This window comes from Sycon ciliatum, chromosome 12, assembly GCF_964019385.1.
Source record: "Sycon ciliatum chromosome 12, ocSycCili1.1, whole genome shotgun sequence".
Taxonomy (NCBI): Eukaryota; Metazoa; Porifera; class Calcarea; order Leucosolenida; family Sycettidae; genus Sycon; species Sycon ciliatum.
Window position 1 is genome coordinate 20,286,486 of NC_088654.1, and position 21,622 is coordinate 20,308,107.

Sequence of the window (21,622 nt, forward strand, 5' to 3'; positions counted from 1 at the left end):
GCTGACCACTGTATGGCTGGTGGTTATGAATTGCTGGCTGACCACTGTATGGCTGGTGGTTATGAACTGCTGGCTGACCACTGTGTGGCTGGTGGTTATGAACTGCTGGCTGACCACTCTTTGACTGGTGGTTATAAACTGCTGGCTGACCACTGTATGACTGGTGGTTATGAACTACTGGATGACCACTGTATGGCTGGTGGTTATGAACTACTGGCTGACCACTGTATGGCTGGTGGTTATGAACTGCTGGCTGACCACTGTATGACTGGTGGTTATGAACTGCTGGCTGACCACTGTATGGCTGGTGGTTATGAACTACTGGATGACCACTGTATGGCTGGTGGTTATGAACTACTGGCTGACCACTGTATGGCTGGTGGTTATAAACTGCTGGCTGACCACTGTATGACTGGTGGTTATGAACTGCTGGCTGACCACTGTATGGCTGGTGGTTATGAACCACTGGCTGACCACTGTATGGCTGGTGGTTATGAACCACTGGCTGACCACTGTATTACTGGTGGTTATGAACTACTGGCTGACCACTGTATGGCTGGTGGTTATGAACTGCTGGCTGACCACTGTATGGCTGGTGGTTATGAACTGCTGGCTGACCACTGTATGGCTGGTGGTTATGATCTGCTGGCTGACCACTGTATGGCTGGTGGTTATGAACTACTGGCTGACCACTGTATGGCTGGTGGTTATGAACCACTGGCTGACCACTGTATGGCTGGTGGTTATGAACTGCTGGCTGACCACTGTATGGCTGGTGGTTATGAATTGCTGGCTGACCACTCTATGGCTGGTGGTTATGAACTGCTGGCTGACCACTGTGTGGCTGGTGGTTATGAACTGCTGGCTGACCACTGTATGGCTGGTGGTTATGAACTGCTGGCTGACCACTGTATGGCTGGTGGTTATGAACTACTGGCTGACCACTATATGGCTGGTGGTTATGAACTGCTGGCTGACCACTGTATGACTGGTGGTTATGAACTGCTGGCTGACCACTGTATGACTGGTGGTTATGAACTACTGGATGACCGCTGTATGGCTGGTGGTTATGAACTACTGGCTGACCACTGTATGGCTGGTGGTTATGAACTGCTGGCTGACCACTGTATGGCTGGTGGTTATGAACTGCTGGCTGACCACTGTATGACCGGTGGTTATGAACTGCTGGCTGACCACTGCATGGCTGGTGGTTATGAACCACTGGCTGACCACTGTATGGCTGGTGTTTATGAACCACTGGCTGACCACTGTATGGCTGGTGTTTATGAACCACTGGCTGACCACTGTATGACTGGTGGTTATGAACTACTGGCTGACCACTGTATGGCTGGTGGTTATGAACTGCTGGCTGACCACTGTATGGCTGGTGGTTATGAACTGCTGGCTGACCACTGTATGGCTGGTGGTTATGAACTACTGGTTAACCACTGTATGACTGGTGGTTATGAACTGCTGGTGGACCACTTGATGACTGGTTGTTATGAACTGCTGGCTGACCACTGTTTGACTGGTGGTTATGAACTGCTGGCTGACCACTGTATAGCTGGTGGTTATGAACTGCTGGCTGACCACTGTATGGCTGGTGGTTATGAACTACTGGCTGACCACTGTATGGCTGGTGGTTATGAACCACTGGCTGACCACTGTATGGCTGGTGGTTATGAACTGCTGGCTGACCACTGTATGGCTGGTGGTTATGAACCACTGGCTGACCACTGTGTGGCTGGTGGTTATGAACTGCTGGCTGACCACTGTATGACTGGTGGTTATGAACTGCTGGCTGACCACTGTATCACTGGTGGTTATGAACTGCTGGTTAACCACTGTATCACTGGTGGTTATGAACTGCTGGCTGACCACTGTATGGCTGGTGGTTATGAACTGCTGGCTGACCACTGTATGGCTGGTGGTTATGAACTGCTGGCTGACCACTGTATGGCTGGTGGTTATGAACTGCTGGCTGACCACTGTATGGCTGGTGGTTATGAACTACTGGCTGACCACTGTATGGCTGGTGGTTATGAACTGCTGGCTGACCACTGTATGGCTGGTGGTTATGAACTGCTGGCTGACCACTGTATGGCTGGTGGTTATGAACTACTGGCTGACCACTGTATGGCTGGTGGTTATGAACCACTGGCTGACCACTGTATGGCTGGTGGTTATGAACTGCTGGCTGACCACTGTATGGCTGGTGGTTATGAACCACTGGCTGACCACTGTATGGCTGGTGGTTATGAACTGCTGGCTGACCACTGTATGACTGGTGGTTATGAACTGCTGGCTGACCACTGTATCACTGGTGGTTATGAACTGCTGGTTAACCACTGTATCACTGGTGGTTATGAACTGCTGGCTGACCACTGTATGGCTGGTGGTTATGAATTGCTGGCTGACCACTCTATGGCTGGTGGTTATGAACTGCTGGCTGACCACTGTGTGGCTGGTGGTTATGAACTGCTGGCTGACCACTCTTTGACTGGTGGTTATGAACTGCTGGCTGACCACTGTATGGCTGGTGGTTATGAACTACTGGCTGACCACTGTATGGCTGGTGGTTATGAACTGCTGGCTGACCACTGTATGACTGGTGGTTATGAACTGCTGGCTGACCACTGTATGACTGGTGGTTATGAACTACTGGATGACCACTGTATGGCTGGTGGTTATGAACTACTGGCTGACCACTGTATGGTTGGTGGTTATGAACTGCTGGCTGACCACTGTATGGCTGGTGGTTATGAACTACTGGATGACCACTGTATGGCTGGTGGTTATGAACTACTGGCTGACCACTGTATGGCTGGTGGTTATGAACTGCTGGCTGACCACTGTATGACTGGTGGTTATGAACTGCTGGCTGACCACTGCATGGCTGGTGGTTATGAACCACTGGCTGACCACTGTATGGCTGGTGTTTATGAACCACTGGCTGACCACTGTATGACTGGTGGTTATGAACTACTGGCTGACCACTGTATGACTGGTGGTTATGAACTGCTGGCTGACCACTGTATGGCTGATGGTTATGAACTGCTGGCTGACCACTGTATGGCTGGTGGTTATGAACTGCTGGCTGACCACTGTATGGCTGGTGGTTATGAACTGCTGGCTGACCACTGTATGGCTGGTGGTTATGAACTACTGGCTGACCACTGTATGGCTGGTGGTTATGAACTGCTGGCTGACCACTGTATGACTGGTGGCTATGAACTGCTTCCTGACCACTGTATGGCTGGTGGTTAAGAACTGCAGCTGACCACTTTTTGGTTGGTGGTTATGAACTGCTGGCTGACCACTGTTTGTCTGGTGGTTATGAACTGCTGGCTGACCACTCTTTGACTGGTGGTTATGAACTGCTGGCTGACCACTGTATGACTGGTGGTTATGAACTGCTGGCTGACCACTGTATGGCTGGTGGTTATGAACTGCTGGCTGACCACTCTTTGACTGGTGGTTATGAACTGCTGGCTGACCACTGTATGACTGGTGGTTATGAACTGCTGGCTGAGCACTGTATGGCTGGTGGTTATGAACTGCTGGCTGACCACTGTATGGCTGGTGGTTATGAACTACTGGCTGACCACTGTATGGCTGGTGGTTAAGACCTGCGGCCGACTACTGTATGGCTGGTGGTTATGAACTGCTGGCTGACCACTTTTTGGCTGGTGGTTATGAACTACTGGCTGACTACTGTATGACTGGTGGTAATGAACTGCTGGCTGACCACTGTATGACTGGTGGTTATGAACTGCTGGCTGACCACTGTATGGCTGGTGGTTATGAACTGCTGGCTGACCACTGTATGGCTGGTGGTTATGAACTGCTGGCTGACCACTGTATGGCTGGTGGTTATGAACTGCTGGTTAACCACTGTATGACTGGTGGTTATGAACTGCTGGTGGACCACTTGATGACTGGTTGTTATGAACTGCTGGCTGACCACTGTATGACTGGTGGTTATGAACTGCTGGCTGACCACTGTATGGCTGGTGGTTATGAACCACTGGCTGACCACTGTGTGGCTGGTGGTTATGAACTGCTGGCTGACCACTGTATGACTGGTGGTTATGAACTGCTGGCTGACCACTGTATCACTGGTGGTTATGAACTGCTGGTTAACCACTGTATCACTGGTGGTTATGAACTGCTGGCTGACCACTGTATGGCTGGTGGTTATTAATTGCTGGCTGACCACTCTATGGCTGGTTGTTATGAACTGCTGGCTGACCACTCTTTGACTGGTGGTTATGAACTGCTGGCTGACCACTGTATGGCTGGTGGTTATGAACTACTGGCTGACCACTGTATGGCTGGTGGTTTTGAACTGCTGGCTGACCACTGTATGACTGGTGGTTATGAACTACTGGATGACCACTGTATGGCTGGTGGTTATGAACTACTGGCTGACCACTGTATGGTTGGTGGTTATGAACTGCTGGCTGACCACTGTATGGCTGGTGGTTATGAACTACTGGATGACCACTGTATGGCTGGTGGTTATGAACTACTGGCTGACCACTGTATGGCTGGTGGTTATGAACTGCTGGCTGACCACTGTATGACTGGTGGTTATGAACCACTGGCTGACCACTGCATGGCTGGTGGTTATGAACCACTGGCTGACCACTGTATGGCTGGTGTTTATGAACCACTGGCTGACCACTGTATGGCTGGTGGTTATGAACTGCTGGCTGACCACTGTATGGCTGGTGGTTATGAACTGCTGGCTGACCACTGTATGGCTGGTGGTTATGAACTGCTGGCTGACCACTGTATGGCTGGTGGTTATGAACTGCTGGCTGACCACTGTATGGCTGGTGGTTATGAACTACTGGCTGACCACTGTATGGCTGGTGGGTATGAACTGCTGGCTGACCACTGTATGACTGGTGGCTATGAACTGCTTCCTGACCACTGTATGGCTGGTGGTTAAGAACTGCAGCTGACCACTTTTTGGTTGGTGGTTATGAACTGCTGGCTGACCACTGTTTGTCTGGTGGTTATGAACTGCTGGCTGACCACTCTTTGACTGGTGGTTATGAACTGCTGGCTGACCACTGTATGACTGGTGGTTATGAACTGCTGGCTGACCACTGTATGGCTGGTGGTTATGAACTGCTGGCTGACCACTCTTTGACTGGTGGTTATGAACTGCTGGCTGACCACTGTATGACTGGTGGTTATGAACTGCTGGCTGAGCACTGTATGGCTGGTGGTTATGAACTGCTGGCTGACCACTGTATGGCTGGTGGTTATGAACTACTGGCTTACCACTGTATGGCTGGTGGTTAAGACCTGCGGCCGACTACTGTATGGCTGGTGGTTATGAACTGCTGGCTGGCCACTTTTTGGCTGGTGGTTATGAACTACTGGCTGACTACTGTATGACTGGTGGTAATGAACTGCTGGCTGACCACTGTATGACTGGTTGTTATGAACTGCTGGCTGACCACTGTATGGCTGGTGGTTATGAACTGCTGGCTGACCACTGTATGGCTGGTGGTTATTAACTGCTGGCTGACCACTGTATGGCTGGTGGTTATGAACTGCTGGTTAACCACTGTATGACTGGTGGTTATGAACTGCTGGTGGACCACTTGATGACTGGTTGTTATGAACTGCTGGCTGACCACTGTTTGACTGGTGGTTATGAACTGCTGGCTGACCACTGTATAGCTGGTGGTTATGAACTGCTGGCTGACCACTGTATGGCTGGTGGTTATGAACTACTGGCTGACCACTGTATCACTGGTGGTTATGAACTGCTGGCTGACCACTGTATGACTGGTGGTTATGAACTGCTGGCTGACCACTCTATGGCTGGTGGTTATGAACTGCTGGCTGACCACTGTGTGGCTGGCGGTTAAGAACTGCTGGCTGACCACTCTATGGCTGGTGGGTAAGAACTGCTGGCTGACCATTTAATGGCTGGTGGTTATGAACTGCTGGCTGACCACTGGACGACTGGTTGTTATGAACTGCTGGCTGACCACTGTATGACTGGTGGTTGTGAACTGCTGGCTGACCACTCTATGGCTGGTGGTTATGAACTGCTGGCTGACCACTGTGTGGCTGGCGGTTAAGAACTGCTGGCTGACCACTCTATGGCTGGTGGTTAAGAACTGCTGGCTGACCATTTAATGGCTGGTGGTTATGAACTGCTGGCTGACCACTGTGTGGCTGGTGGTTATGAACTGCTGGCTGACCACTGTATGGCTGGTGGTTATGAACTGCTGGCTGACCACTCTTTGACTGGTGGTTATGAACTGCTGGCTGACCACTGTATGGCTGGTGGTTATGAACTGCTGGCTGACCACTGTATGACTGGTTGTTATGAACTGCTGGCTGACCACTGTATGGCTGGTGATTATGAACTGCTGGCTGACCACTGTGTGGCTGGTGGTTATGAACTGCTGGCTGACCAATGTAGTGCTGGTGGTTATGAACTGCTGTCTGACCACTGTATGTCAGGTGGTTATGAACTGCTGGCTGACCACTGTATGGTTGGTGATTAAGATAATTGGGTTAATTTTGACTGACAATCCACTGTTCTGGTTTTTGACGTTCTTGTTTTTGCCTATGCTGTTGCTGCTGGTCTTGTTCTTGTTCTTGTTCTTGTACTTGGTGTTGTCATCGTCGTTGTTGTGATGTTGTATAACAAGGTCCTGAGCAAGGTGGAAGATGAGACAGATGCACAAGCGGCTAAGAAGGCGCGCGCGGAGGTCGCAGAAGAGGAGGTTGAGCTGAACAGCAACTTTGTGGTAAGTGACGTATGGATATGCCGTGCATGGCCCAACTAATAGACTGGTTATAGTAGCATTGGGCACGCAACAACATCCAGGCTGGAAAATTATCACACTTTAGGAAGATGCCAGGCTGGATGTAGTAACAGTTTTGGAACACAAGTGTGTGTGTGTGTGGGTGGGTGCGTGCGTGCGTGCGTGCGTGCGTGTGTGTGTGCGTGTGTGTGCGTGCGTGCGTGCTGAGTAGTAGGATGTAAAGTCCTCCGACACAGCAAACACACGCACAGCAAGGTCAAGTCTTTATATATAATTATTATGATCCATTTATTCTTACGCGTTTCTGCCTTTAACCCTTTGGAGTCCATGGTTCGATTTCAAACCATGGGCATTTTGTATGCATGTGGGCGCAGTCAATCTTTCAGTTCTCGGCCAAATCCTGACCAAATTCAACAATCGAAAGGTCTAGATGGTAGAGAAAACTCTCAGCTATCGCCTCGAACAGGTCTGAAGTCTCTCCAATGAAGTTTGAGTGAGCGGCGAGCGATCAAACATTTCGAATTTTCTGCGCTGCTTGCTGCGAGTCAGCAGTGCGTGAAAAGAAGGGATTTTCCCAGCTTCATGACAGGCGGCGCGTGCCAGGACCGGCGCGGCGGGAAGTCACGGCAAGGTAAGCTTCTACTCGAAAAAATTTGAACAGTTCCCAGCTAGATTCAGTGAAATGGCTACAGGAGACCGATTTCGTCTCAGATCTGGAGCTGGACTCGCGTTTGGAGCGCGTTGTGGCGGACAATGAATAGTGCTGTTGGCGAGTTTGGGCTCATTGTATTTCTCTCATCAAGAGCTTTCCAACGAGCCCAAGATCTTCAAAATCGGTGAAGTAGAACCAAAGTTATGTTGGAAATGGAGTGCGCATTTTCGTGACTGCCACAAATTCTGCCGAAGCAAAAAAGTTACGGACTCCAAAGGGTTAAGGCTTCGTCAGAGACAAGGGTGGAATGTAATGAATAAAGACTAGTAGTTATATAGGGCTTGGTTCTATGTGCCAGATGAGTGCTTGGGCGGTAAATGCACTATTTAGCAAGTTTAAAGGCTTGTCTGCAACTTGAGTTGCAGACAAGTGTAACAAATGTCGAAAAAGTTTTACAAGATGTACTGGACCATAAAGCCTAGTTCACATTCGACGGAACGCTGACGGTACGGGACGTAAGGGCCTGTCGGGAAGGCTGGGGTGGGCTGTAAAATCTTGTACGATTCGTACGACATGCCATACTGCAGTCGTTGCGTCGTTTAACAGCGAACGGCGTCAGTCATAAGGCACGGTCCGTGAAAGGGTGACTTTTGGCCCTATTTTCTTGTTTTTTGGGCCTTCTTTTCAATTATTTCTTCTTGAATGAAGCGGAATCATGTTCACAATACCAGTTTTTCATGAACATCAAAAAAGTAGCTTCGAAAGGTGTGCCATTCAAATAATAGCTCCAGGAAATGATAAAACAGTTTGTCTGTCACGCTCCTGGACTATCCCTAAATACCATAAGTTACATCTGACCGTATCTTGCTAAAATTCAACTTAAGTCGTGTTAGCCATTCTGCGAATTATCATGGGAAGCGCCGTGTTCGAAATGCTAAAAATTTCCAAGTACGAATCGGGAGTGGTCGGCGCACGACGCCGTCTCCTGTTCACACTCAAAGTGCAGCTGTTTTGTACGCTTGCATCCCCGTCTACGCCCGTCTACGGTATGAAAAGTTGGATCGTCGCTTTCCGATCCGTACGGCAGTACGGTTGTGTTCCCGTTCCTGGTGTTCACATTGGACGCCGTCAGACTGTCCCGTCGATCCTGACGTCGCGTCCCGTCGCGCCCCGTCGAATGTGAACTAGGCTTAAGACTGGGGGTCAAGAGATGCGGTCAAAGTACTAGAATGTTTGTACAGAGTCAAGATTATGCAGAATCAAAGAGAGCGGGGAAAAAAGGGAGGGAAGTTCAGGTGGGGACCAGAAATTTCTGGTTCCCACCTAAACGCAGAGCACTGTGCTCTGCCAGTGTCAGTGATTTGGAAAATAGAATGTAAGCTTAGTACTAGTAGAGGAATCTAAATTGTACAAGATTAATAGAACAATTGCTTAGTTCTCCTGAAAAAAATTCCCGTTCTTCATAAAGGATTGTTTAATGAGAGCTTTGTAATCATTAGTAATGAAATGCGGATGTGCGGATGGTACTGAGTAATAAATACAATAGCATCAGACTTAGGCTTGGGAGTTTTGCTTTCTATAGCATGATTCATTACAGTAGTATTACAGTAGGCAAAACATCAGTGAATGAGCTAGCTAGAAATTGCGGAGGATAACCTCTTCTGCGTAAACGTTTCCATAACAAAGATCTTACATTTTGAATGTCGGCAAGTCTTGAGTTTGTTCTGTTGTAACGCAACAGCTCAGCCTTGATGAAAGCACGCAGGTTAGCTCTCGGGTGATCGGAGGTACATGGTATGTATAGGTATGCGTTGCGAGGTTTCTGGAATGTACGAAACTCAAACACACAGTGACCATTGTTGGTAGATGTTTTAAAAATATCAAGATCAAGGAAGATACAAGAGTCAGAGGGCAATGTCCAATTTAATTTGATAGTTGGAAGCTCACTGTAAAGAGACGCTTGCAAAGCTGCTAAATTTGTAGATTCTTCGATCACTAAGATAAGATCATCAATGAATCGATTAAACAAATGCATGGAGGACTTGAATGTGGTAATAGACTTCATTTCGTGTACGAAAAGGAAAGCGTTTGCCACATTTACGGCCATTGGGGTACCCATGGCCATTCCGAACTCTTGGTGGTATAGAATATCAAAAATGAAGTAGTTGTTTTCTACAACAAACTTCAGCAGATCTAACAAGAGATTTCGAAGTGGGTGGTTGACTAACAGAGAATCGACTGCAGCTATAGTGTCATGCCAGTTCATGTCAGTGTAAAGTGATTCCACATCTGCTGTGAGAATACGGACATTGTTAGGAAAGCTAGAGGTTTTCAAACGATTTGTAAGCATTGTTGTATCTTTAAGAATTGTTGTGTCTGCTAGGGAGAGCAAAACTATTCGTAAATGGTGGTCAACGAAACGGGAGGCAGGAGATGTACAGTAATTAATACACGACACAATAGGCCGTCCCTTTAACCCACACGTACACGGACCTAGAGGCTTGTGTAGCTTAGGCAACAGGTAAAACTTAGCGGGTTTAAACGGAAAAGTAGCAAACATACAAGAGCGGTCCTTAACATTGAGCAAGTCATCGTGATCATTGCGAATGTCTAGAAGTTCGTCTTCCAGGAAATTAACTTCTGGTACAAAACGATCAAAGGGTTCGTTAATATCTACTGGTAAGTGGGTAACTAGACGGTAGAACTTAGTGTCATTCAGCTGACGGTGGCCTTCTGAAAGGTAATCAGACTTATCAAGAACAACAGTTCCTAGATTCTTATCCACATCACAGATGATAATATCGTTATACTGGTTGAGTTGGATGATAGCATTACGTTCTGATGAGGACACATTTGGCTGTCGTTTCAACCATCTGCTTTGTGAAACGTTGTTAAGGAGCTCAGTTCTAAATTCCGCTAATGCCGATTCAGACGCAAAGGATGCTTTGGGTGGCTGGATGTTTGACGGCTGGTGGAATTTTGGAATGAATAGTTTAGATGAGAGTGGTTGTTCTGGTCGATTCATGAAGAAGTCGGACCAGCGAATTCTCCTCTCAAAAAATGGTGATGTCATTTAATAAAGTGTCAATAGACTGATTGCCATTTGTACAGATCCACGAAATCCCGTAGAATCCCGTAGACCCAGTAGGGTGTTGAATGTGCAGGACCCTATTGTGTTTTCTGCTATTTCCACTAAGAAATGGAGCCTGAAAGCATTTCATACGAAAACCTTTTTCTGACAAAGATCTAGCTAGTCATTAGTTCTAACCAAAGTGAAGAAGCTGGAAAAGCGATTGCTGGTCATTGAATTCTGACGCTAAAAAGGTCAAATGCGCATGCATAGCACACAGTGAACACTCTACCGGGTCTACGGGATGCTACGGGATTTCGTGGATCTGTATAAATGGCAATCGGTCCATAGAAGGCAATGATGAGGTAGGTCTAAACTTACAACCATAACCCAGTACTGTAAACCGTGAAATTATTGCCATGGTCAAGTAATTTCTGCGAAATTCGCGAACACGTGAAAATCGCGAAATTTAGACAGCGCGAAAAGGAGATCCATGAAAGGTTTAGCAAGAATGCCACAGTGCTACTAGTATGTAAACAGAAAGAAAACAATCGCAAAATTAAAACCTCGCAAACCTGTCCGGATTCTAAAAACGCGAACTAAAACGCCGCGAAAATGTCACGCTTTACAGTACTTGCTTCTCAACTGCAGTGAAGGAATGGTCAGAAAAGTTATGAAATCCAGAGTTGCTAACTAAAACAGCATGGTCAGAAAGTCTAAGAAAGTCAGAAAGTCTAAGGTGCCAAATATAGCGATATCTCAAATCGGCTAATGTTTCCTGGCTCTTCGGCGGGCATTGGCGTTGCCTTTCTCCCCTGGCTTCGTCTTCCGAGCACCGTTCTTGTTTTTTGATTTCTTAACCTTCTTCGTTGGATTCGTCTTTTTCTGTTTCACTTCCATTTTCACTTGTGTTCTCACATCTTTCTTGATGAGGCTGCCAATTTCTTCTGTTGAAGGTGGTGCAGTTGACACATCAGTTGGAATAGCAGCGGCAGCTGCACCGGCCTTCTTTTGCTTCTCAGCCAACATAGCTTTTGCTGTACTACCAGCTAGCCTGGATGCGAATAATTTTCTGAATGCATCTTTAACTGGCTCGACTGCTGGTCTAGTGTCGGCATTTTTGGACAAAGCTTTCAGTAGATCATCAGAGTCAGAGTAGGCAGTATCCATAGTAGCTTCAGCTTTGGCTAGTTTCACTTTGCAAGCGTTGGTAGCAGTGTTGGTGAAGTGTTTACACTGGATGTTCATTGCTTCTGGGCATAGATTCTTGTATTTATTCCTAACCCAAGTCGGAAATTCACAGGAAATGAGCTGTGCTTCTAATGAGGCTAATTTTGTAGATTGCTCGCCGATAATCTTCTTGGATGTGAAGATACGTCCGACGCACCATGAGGAGTATTTGGACGTGTCATTAAGAAACGTCCGACGCACCATGAGGAGTATTTGGACGTGTCATTAAGATACGTCTGACGCACCATGAGGAGTATTTGGACGTGTCATTGTCGACAAGATTCGGTGGAGCAGAGGAGGTGGCTGATGGTGTAGCGGCGGACGAGATAGCAGTGGCGGTGGGCGACGTCTGCATGGATCATCGGCGCTTGATGCTGGCTGGAGTGCTGAGGGAGGCCATGGTAGCGATCGGAGTAGTAGGATGTAAGGTGCTCCGATACAGCAAACACACGCACAGCAAGGTCAAGTCTTTATATATAATTATGATCCGTTTATTCCTGCGCGTTTCTGCCTTTGAGGCTTCGTCAGAGACAAGGATGGAATGTAATGAATAAAGACTAGTAGTTATATAGGGCTTGTGTGTGTGACTCGCTAAGGTGTGGTGAACCCATACGTGGGATTATTTCCCAAGTCCATCCAAAGTTTGGGGGTTTCAGGGGATGTGGGCCGTTGGGCGGTTCAACAGCCAATTGAGTCATCTTTTCAAGATTCGTCTCTCTCTCCCCTCCCCCGGGGAGACCCACGTGACCAGTTTTGGCAGTGTGCAAGTACGAGTGTGTGTGTGTGTGCGCGCGCGCGCGCGTGCGTGCGTGCGTGCGTGCGTGTGTTTCGTGTGACACTGCATAGACACAGTTCACCTGTTCTTTGTGAATGTACAAGCACAGACTAAGAATACAGGCAATGGAGTCTCGACCACTAGAATATTTCAAGCCTGAAATGAAGAGGGCGTTCTTCACCGCCCCGTATCACTTAGTTAGTGTGTTAACGTGCGAGTTAATGTGAGGATGCATTAATTCAACACTGGCTTCTAATCGAATGAGTGCGGTATGATGATTGTATTTGCTCTGTTTGATACTGTTCATCTTGTCCAGGAGGCAAAGCAGCGGTCATTAGTCGACGATGTCCTGGAAGAGTTTTCCGCCATGACGAGTCAGGTATGTCCGGTGTGTGTGTGTGTGTGTGTGTGTGTGTGTGTGTGTGTGTGTGTGTGTGTGTGTGTGTGTGTGTGTGTGCGTGTGCGTGTATGGACTGTTGTGCCAGCTAGTTTGGTTGGTGGGTACACTTATGCCGGATAGTGTTGGGTCTGTTGCCAACGGGCTCGGCTGCTTGAAGGTGTAATGTTGTACTTATCACCTTTGTTGGTTTCAGGGTTCATATACTTTCTATTTGAAGTATACATACCTGTTAACTATGGACTACTTCTGGCTAGATTAACTCTTGTGTAATCATGGTGCTAATGAAGCTTGTATCAGATCCACTCTGATTTAGCCACTCACACTAGTAGCAAGTATTACCTTCACTGGGGGCAGGGGTAACTGCATGGATCCCAGGGCGGATACCCTGATGCCGTCAATCCTTTTTCTGCACCTTGTCCTCACCCACTTACGAGGTGTGGTGAGCCCGTAAGTGGGATCATTTTCAAGTCCACCCAGAGTTTTTGGGATTTCAGGGGGTGTCGGCCGTTGGGCGATTCTATAGCCAATTGAGTCATCTTTCCAAGATTCCTTTTTGAGTCTCTCTCCCCTCTCCCGGGGAGACCCACGTGACCAGTTTTGGCAGTGTGCAACAAGTACAAGTGTGTGTGTGTGTGTGTGTGTGTGTGTGTGTGTGTGTGTGTGTGTATGGACTGTATTCATTTTTATGTATTCTGCACAGGCTTACCCCATATCGAGGGTGTGTGTGCGTGTATGTATGTGTGTGTCTGTGCGTGTATGTGTGTGTCTGTGCGTGTATGTGCGTGTATGTCTGTGTGCGTGTGCGTGCGTGTGCTGTGGACATGCTCTTTGATACAATCTCTGCCACTGATGTTGCTGCTGCTGCTGCTGCTGCTGCTTATGTGTTCATGATCTTGTGTAGATGAGCGCGTTGGAGCAGTACGCACTGCGTTTCCTTGAGAACCGATTGCCTTTACCGGAAAAACCAGCTGTAAGTACGCTGTGTGTATGGCGATTTGTGTTTGTAAGCGTGTGGGTGTCTGTCTGTCTGTCTGTCTGTCTGTCTGTCTGTCTGTCTGTCTGTCTGTCTGTCTGTCTGTCTTTTCGACTGTTCGTCTGTTCGTCTGTCCGTCTGCCTGTCTGTCTGTATATCTGTATGTCTGTGATGATTATTCTCTGATGTAGTTCATCTGCGGTGTGGTATACTCTATGGTGCAATCCATGCTTTAAAGGAGCACTCCGGGAATATTTTCGGTGGTGTGTTCTCTTCATGGGGGTCTTATATGGCCCCCAAGGAAAGGGGAATCGCGAAAACTAGACCCAAAAAGTCGATATATGAAGCCAGGGAGGGCCAAGTTTGTCTCCTCTTTTGATGGTTTTGATGACATCACGTGTGATTAGTATTCAAATTCTCAGCATTTGAAGATCTTAGTTGTTTGAATTTTCTGGTGATGAAGAACGATGTTTTGTCAACATTCCCAAGCTTCACAACTGCGGACCTACTCTAAGGAACCTGAAGGACCCCTGAGGTGCCCCTGGTAGAAGCGCAGCCTGATGAGGGCCAGAAGATTGGAGCGGACGACTTCACTGGTCCGAGTACGAGGATCCCGAAATTCTCTATACGCCGTGAGGCATATGGTCAGAACAGTTTTGTTTAGACAAGCTGACGCGAAGTCGGGGTGATGTGTAACGTATGTCAAAGGGATGTCAATGCTAACAGCTGCAGCGCTCTCTCGACAGCGAAGGTAATCGACTGCCCTCTGCATCACCCCACATTTCTGGCAGGAACACCAATCGTTATTTCTTTGTCGACCAGTGAAGTCGTCCGCTCCAATTTCCTGGCCCTCATCAGGCTGCGCTTCTACCAGGGGCACCTCAGGAGGTCCTTCAGGTTCCTTAGAGTATGGTCGCAGTCGTGAAGCTTGGGAATGTTGACCAAACATCGTTCTTCATCACCAGAAAATTCAAAAAACTAAGATCTTCAAATGCAGAGAATTTGAATACTAATCACACGTGACGTCACCAAAACCATCAAAAGAGGAGACAAACTTGGCTCTCCCTGGCTTCATATATCGACTTTTTGGGTCTAGTTTTCGCGATTCCCCATTCCTTGGGGGCCATATAAGACCCCCATCAAGAGAACACACCACCGAAAATATTCCCGGAGTGCCCCTTTAACCTTTGCTACTCTGTCTGTGCGTGTGTATGTGTGTGTGTGTGTGTGTGTGTGTGTGTGTGTGTGTGTGTGTGTGTGTGTGTGTGTGTGTGTGTGTGTGTGTGTGTGTGTGTGTGTGCGTGTGTGCTTGTGTGTGTATGTGTATGTGTATGCGTATGTGTGTGTGTACGTGTGTGTGCTTGTGTGTGTGTGTGTGTGTGTGTGTGTGTGTGTGTGTGTGTGTATGTGTGTGTGTGTGTGTGTATGTGTGTGTGTACGTGTGTGTACGTATGTGTGTGTATGTGTGTGTGCGTGTACGTATGTGCGTACGTGTATGTGTATGTGTGTGTGTGTGTGTACGTTTGTACCATGCAGAAGACCAAGCTGCCACCAGTGAATGGTGTTCAGCTACCGCAGATCAGCACACCAAGCTCAGCAGCAGCAGCAGCAGCTCTCAGTCCTATCTCTCCTCTACCCCTGGGCTCACCAGCCACAGCCACGTCCTCTGCAGCAGCTACACCAGCTAATAGCAGTGCACAAGCAGACACACCAGGACTGCTGGGGCTACCGCCATCACATGGTGGCAGATCTCGACCAAGCCACCGTTCATCTTCGTCTGACACACCGCTCTCATCGACAGCAGGACCTGGCGCACGGCATCGCCGATCTCTGCGTTCGAAAGCGACCGATGCAACCAGCGGCTGAGAGCTTATTCTCAGTGTTCGGCTGAGCTTACTCTCAGTGTTGTTGTGGAGAGAAGATGTGATATGGTTTAGGAAAGCTCACCTCTCTCTCTCTCCGGTGTACCTTATTAGTGTGTTCCGGGGGCTTTGTCCCTCAGCAGTGCCACCACGCTATAGGATGAGCAACTACAACGGCAGCGGCGGCGGCCGCATTGCTAGCAATGGTTTACAGTGTTACAGCGTTACTGTTAACCGCTGGCTGGATGTACATGTACTTGAAGTAGTGGTCAATGCTGCAGACTGTGCAGAGTATTGTCACGTTGACTGGTGCGGCAACGGCGTAACGTATGATCAGCGTGCTCACAGTGTTCTCAATAGCCCGTTACGTTGACGCCGCAACCCATGTGCAGTGGTCCAGCACCAGCAGCAGCATCACACCCGCCACCATCAGCACCAGCACCAACAGCAGCACCACTACCTGTAGCAGTGTATCGCCTTCCAAGTTGCCTCGCACACTCTAACCTAAGCCTACATGACTGGCAACTGATCAGTGAGTAAGCTGTCCAGCTGCGCTGCTGCTGCCGCCACCATCGCCAATGTCAGCACCACCACCTCCACCAAGCCCTCTCCGTCCCTCCTGCTTACGCGCATGTGGAGTGTCCCGCTGTGCCTTTCCGTCGCCATCCCGGTTGTTATCCTGGTGTGTCCAGACGTCAGTGCCTGCTACCGCTGCCTAGATGTGTTGAGTGTGTTCACAAGTTTGTGTGTGTGTGTGTGTGTGTGTGTGTGTGTGTGTGTGTGTGTGTGTGTGTGTGTGTGTGTGTGTACACGTAACCCATACTTTGTATGCGTGTGCAAATGCCCGCGACCCGCACATGTCTATTTTTCTAGGTTGCTTTTTTAACTTTATCGCATTGATTCGACGGCTGCTTGCATGAATCCACCATCGCTTGTGTTGCGATGCTCGTCCAGCCTCGTCTGCGGCTTGCTGCTGTCGTGGGTAGCTGTACTTGTGTGCGTACGAGCATGATTGCTCTGCCGATGCTCTCTAGCCTCTCTTGTCATCAAGCAATGGACGGGTATGCATGTTCAGGTACATGCTGCATGCTCTGCTCTGCTCCGCATGTGCATGTGCATGTTGCTTTCGCTGATGTCCAGCCGCACGTCTTCCTGTCTCTGCGTACATTCTCTTGCATGCAGTATTTTAAAGCAGCGTGCGTATCGAGTAACTTATACTGCGCCCTTCGTGCTGTGCACACCGGCTCTGCCCATCTTGCTGTGCACACCGGCTCTGCTCATAGTCATAGTGCTGTGCACACCGGCTCTGCCCATCTTGCTGTGCACACTGGCTCTGTTCATAGTCATAGTGCTGTGCACGTACTGGCTCTGGTCGTAGTGCACTCTTGTTGCAGCAACCTAGGCGTGCAGTGGCCGTGTCCGCTCCTTGTTTACTTGTACCGCCGTGCTTTGTGACACTGGTCGTGCACCGTCTTTTGCTGGTGCCACTTTTGAGTGCTCTTTCACACACACACACACCTTTGGACCTTTGGAAAGCCCATCGCCGAAGGCGATGATAGCTACACACACACACACACACACACACACACACACACACACACACACACACACGCGCGCGCGCGCGCGCGCGCGCGCGCGCGGACACAAGAGCAGCTTCTGTTTCTATCCTTTCCTTTCCGTTGCTTGGTGAGAAAACTATGTGGACATGTTATTTTCTGCGCCCTGTTTTTATACCGCTTTCGTCATGCTTCCGTTGTGTTTTTTTCCCATCTCAATTTAATCTAGTCATATTTACCCCCCCCCCCCTCCCCTTCCCAACATCCTTCACCCCTCCCCGCCCGCCATTCATGACCTTATTTTATTTCTATCCAAGCAGGCTTCTTCCCTCCCTCCCCCCCCCCCCCCCCCCCCCCCGCTTAGTCGTCCACATCCGTGTGTTAGCTGCTGGTCTTGCATGGCTGCGACCAGGGACTGTGGTCTAGTACTATGTGTACTCCTTGGTCACAGTGGCTGGTGCTCTGACCAGACACCATGTGCAGATCTGGATGAATAATGCTGCTGCGCATGGCTGCTCACTGTGCACCATTGTGATCCAATGAGAATGTAGAAAACAACGAACCGCACTCTCGTTGGGATAACCACGAGTGCTGCTGCACGGTGGCGTGCGTGTGGGTGTGTTGGGGGGGGGGGCAGTATTGCACACACGGGTACATGCAAGAGTTGTACTCCTGCGGCTGCATTGCTTGCCCCAGTTTTCCTGGAACACATCACATGCAGCAACTAGCATGCGGCAGTGAAAGTGTGTGGCATGCATGTGGGCTTGTTGCATCGCTCAGCAGTTGCAGGTGCATTATCATTCAATGTCACTTTCAATTTCCATAATGTGCCTGGTATGTGTGCATGTGGTTCGTTGTTTTTCTACATAATACCAAGAGTACATAACCCCCAGAGTGTGCAACTCCCACATACCCTGCTGTCCCGACAGAATTTCAAGTTGACGTCATTATTTATGACGCAATGCTCCTTGCACCAGTGATTTACAACATGTGTACGGGTGTCAACGCATCACACGTTTTTCTTTGCAATAATTTGTACAGGATCGATCTGCTTCGGTCAACCACAGGTTCCGGATTCGTCTGATAATCCGTGTACAGTGCGCATTGCATCATCAAAATGACGTCAACTTGAAATTCTGTCGGGACAGCACCCATAGTGGAGTTGCACACTCTGGGGGGTTATGTACTCTTGATAATACCAATTAACATCATTTCAAACAATCCGAAGATCGGAAATCAAAGGTGAAGAAATGTTCAGGAACATGCATCATGTTGGTTCCGAGACGAGGAAGGCTTGCAAAAGTCACAACCAGGAGCTTGCGACCGGAAATACCTCAAGCCGTTGACAAGACAAAGGTTAACATAATCTGAGCGCTTGATGGGAGGGAGTGGAGTGAGTACGCACAAAAAAATACCACAACCCGTTAAACAAGACCAATGTTGACATACTGTTACAAAGCTTGAGGGGAGGGGGAGGGGACTCGGGAGAGGTTACGCACTTCAAGGAGGTAGGATTGTCGGCCGTTTGGTCGTATCGATCGCTGTTAGGACATTACTGATGTGAATACGCCAGGTGCGGGGAAAGCGGTGCGGCGGTAGCGGTGGAGAAGAAGCAGCATGGTGCGCTAATGAGCAGCGCGGTGGCGGCTGGGTGCACGGTTAAAAAAGTTGAATAAATAGAGATGCTATATGGAGACTGGGCAGCTCGCACCGCTGCGCACGTTCATGGCCAGCACAAGAATACACAAAACAATCGGCGGCGAGCACCAAACGGCGAAAACCAAGACACGGCGGAAAATAAACGGTCTTTAAAGAAGAAGAAAAGACTGCAACGTATCATTATCAGCATTACCAGTACTCTCAAAACGGTAGCAGCAGCCACAACGACAGCACACTGCGAGTGCGAAAAGAATAACGATTCAAAGCACCATTTAACAGGTTGAAACAAAAAAGAAGATCAAAATAAACAACAGCAACAGCAAATGTAAGTAGCATAATATTTGTGTCAATGCTGCACGATGAAAGAGAGTAGTTCAATTCAATAGGAGAGTAGGAGTGCGAACAGACGCAACAACGACAACAACGACAACGACAGTCTGGTCTGACAGCAGCACGTGTGCTGGTGGCTGGCCAGGAGAGCATGTGAACACGGCGTGCACGGTGCTGCAGTAACACATGCCCTGTCCGGTGACCATGGTGATACTCACGCACTGGTAACTATGGTAACAAACATGCACAGCAAGTCATCATAGCCAAGCTGGATACGACTACTATGATGATGATGCGTTCAAGTTCAACAACAATAACAACAACAACAACAACAACAACAACAACAACAACAACAACAACAACAACAACAACAACAACAACAACAACAACAACAACAACACTGGTGTCCGCGACCGTAAACGCAATCGGTCGTTCAATGTTACGTGGGCGCACATGCACACACGCACATGGACGCACGCACGCACACCACACACACACACACACGGGGCGGAACACGTGCACTCTCATACCAGACCAGCAGCGGCAGACGTGTTCAACCAATCACTGTCATCGTCGTCGTCATCGTCTGCTCCACTGCCGTGCACAGGCAACAAGTCACCACCATTACGTTCACCTAGCGTTCCACCATCACCATCATCATGATCATCCTCCTCCTCCTCACCACCAGTCTCGCTGTCATACGCATCATCTTCACTCTCATCATTGTATACAGCCTTGGAGAACTCTCGAATGCCATTGCGCACTGGTCTAGGGCTACCACCACTCGTGGATATGATCGGCGACGCTTGTGGAGAGGGTGGCGACGGCGTATCTGACTCTTCGCCGTCGCTCAGCATTCGCAAGACCGTAGTAGCAGCAGCAGTGTTGGAACCGGTGGATGTGGGTGCAGACGTCGACGACGGTGATGACATCGCCAGAGCAATGGGATTACTCATCACGGGCACAAGGTCACTATCAAAGTCAGGCGTGTCTGACGAGAAGCCGTTCGTGTGAGCCGTGGAACGAATGGACGCCAGACGAGGGCTGGTTTTCGTCCGACCGAACGGAGATCCGCGCTCTGGAGACGGGGTTGCCGGTGAGCGGGCTATTGACGATGACGACACAGGACTGGGTGCGAGGGAAGACGGACGAGGTTCACTGACGGCAGCCCTTGTTCTATGCGACTGACGAGACGGTGAAGCTGATGGTGGTGTGAAAGTTGCCTGTGCGATCAGAACGGACGGTGACGACGATAAGGATGATGATGTTGTTGCGGCAGTGGCCGTGCCAGCAGCCGATGTGTTGGCAAACGAGTGCGGTGATCGTGTTGCTGCTGCTGGATGTCGCCCTGCTGCATCACCACCACCAGCAGCAGCAGCAGCCCTGCCAGCATTGCCGCTGTCCTCACAGCCCGTACCGGTGGTGGTGGTGAGCTTGTTGGACAGCAAGGAGAGCTTGAAGCTGTCCAGCGACGAGATGACATTCTCCAGGCTGCTGTTGCGCGGCTGAGAGGGGCCTTCTTCTTCCTGGTGGTGCTGTTCGTGCTGCTGCTGTCTTGAAGAGGTTGTGTAGTCAAGTTGCTCACCAGCGTCACCAGCTCCACCAGCAGCACCCGCACCACTATCAGCAGTTGGAGGAGGGCGAGCAGTAGTTGCAGATAGCATGCGGTCTCTGTGGTCGCCGTGGTAGGAGACCTGCATGTTGTGTACGATATGCTCCACCTCCGCATCCCCTCCACCACCACCACCACCAGACTGCAGAACAGCGCCGGTAGAAGTAGGTGTTGTGGCGGCTGCTGTGTTGGCAGCAGCAGCAGCACTATCAGCACTCCCTGTTGCGGTATGATGGCGAGTGTGATGATGCAGGGCCGTGCTGGTGCTGTGCAATGCAGCACTCTCACCACTAGTACCAGCAGAGGTGTACAGTAACTGGGCATCAGTGGACACTTGCACACCTGAAGGCATGGCAGCCGGTGTGTGACGATCATGGTACAGCACGGCTTCGCCATTGCTAGTCCGATGCATGGTGGGAGTGGTGGCCGACACGTCCATGCTACCCTCACCGGTATACACAGCTGTAGAGTGTGTGCTGGCTGCTGATGAGCTAGCAGCAGTACTTGTGTGCCCATGCTGACCGGTGTAGGACATGTTGTCAGCGGACGGGACAGTGGTGCTGCCTGCAGAAGCAGCAGGCGTGGATGACAACGCAAACACGGCACGCATCTGAAACAACCACACACAGAACACGTTGGACACACACACACACACGCCCATCACCGAAGAAATGATAGTGGCGAAGGTATGTTAGATATA

At 49.4% G+C, this 21,622-nt stretch overlaps 2 protein-coding genes across 3 annotated transcripts in view; one reads left to right on the plus strand and one right to left on the minus strand.

The window, feature by feature from the left end:
• LOC135828435 (helicase domino-like) overlaps positions 1-17,903 on the plus strand; it is a 48,631-nt gene extending 30,728 nt beyond the window's left edge. For both annotated transcript variants that reach the window (XM_065340885.1, XM_065340886.1), the window contains exons 31-34: positions 6,687-6,785; positions 12,847-12,909; positions 13,832-13,900; positions 15,440-17,903. In XM_065340885.1, the coding sequence (XP_065196957.1) occupies positions 6,687-6,785; positions 12,847-12,909; positions 13,832-13,900; positions 15,440-15,769 (561 nt within the window). In that variant the 3' untranslated portion in view covers positions 15,770-17,903. The remainder of the gene's footprint in view (positions 1-6,686; positions 6,786-12,846; positions 12,910-13,831; positions 13,901-15,439) is intronic.
• Positions 17,904-18,557: 654 nt separating this feature from the next.
• The window catches only part of LOC135828655 (mucin-2-like), an 11,536-nt gene continuing 8,471 nt past the window's right edge, over positions 18,558-21,622 (minus strand). The window contains exon 6 of the mRNA XM_065341082.1: positions 18,558-21,532. Coding sequence (XP_065197154.1) covers positions 19,835-21,532 — 1,698 coding nt within the window. The 3' untranslated portion in view covers positions 18,558-19,834. The remainder of the gene's footprint in view (positions 21,533-21,622) is intronic.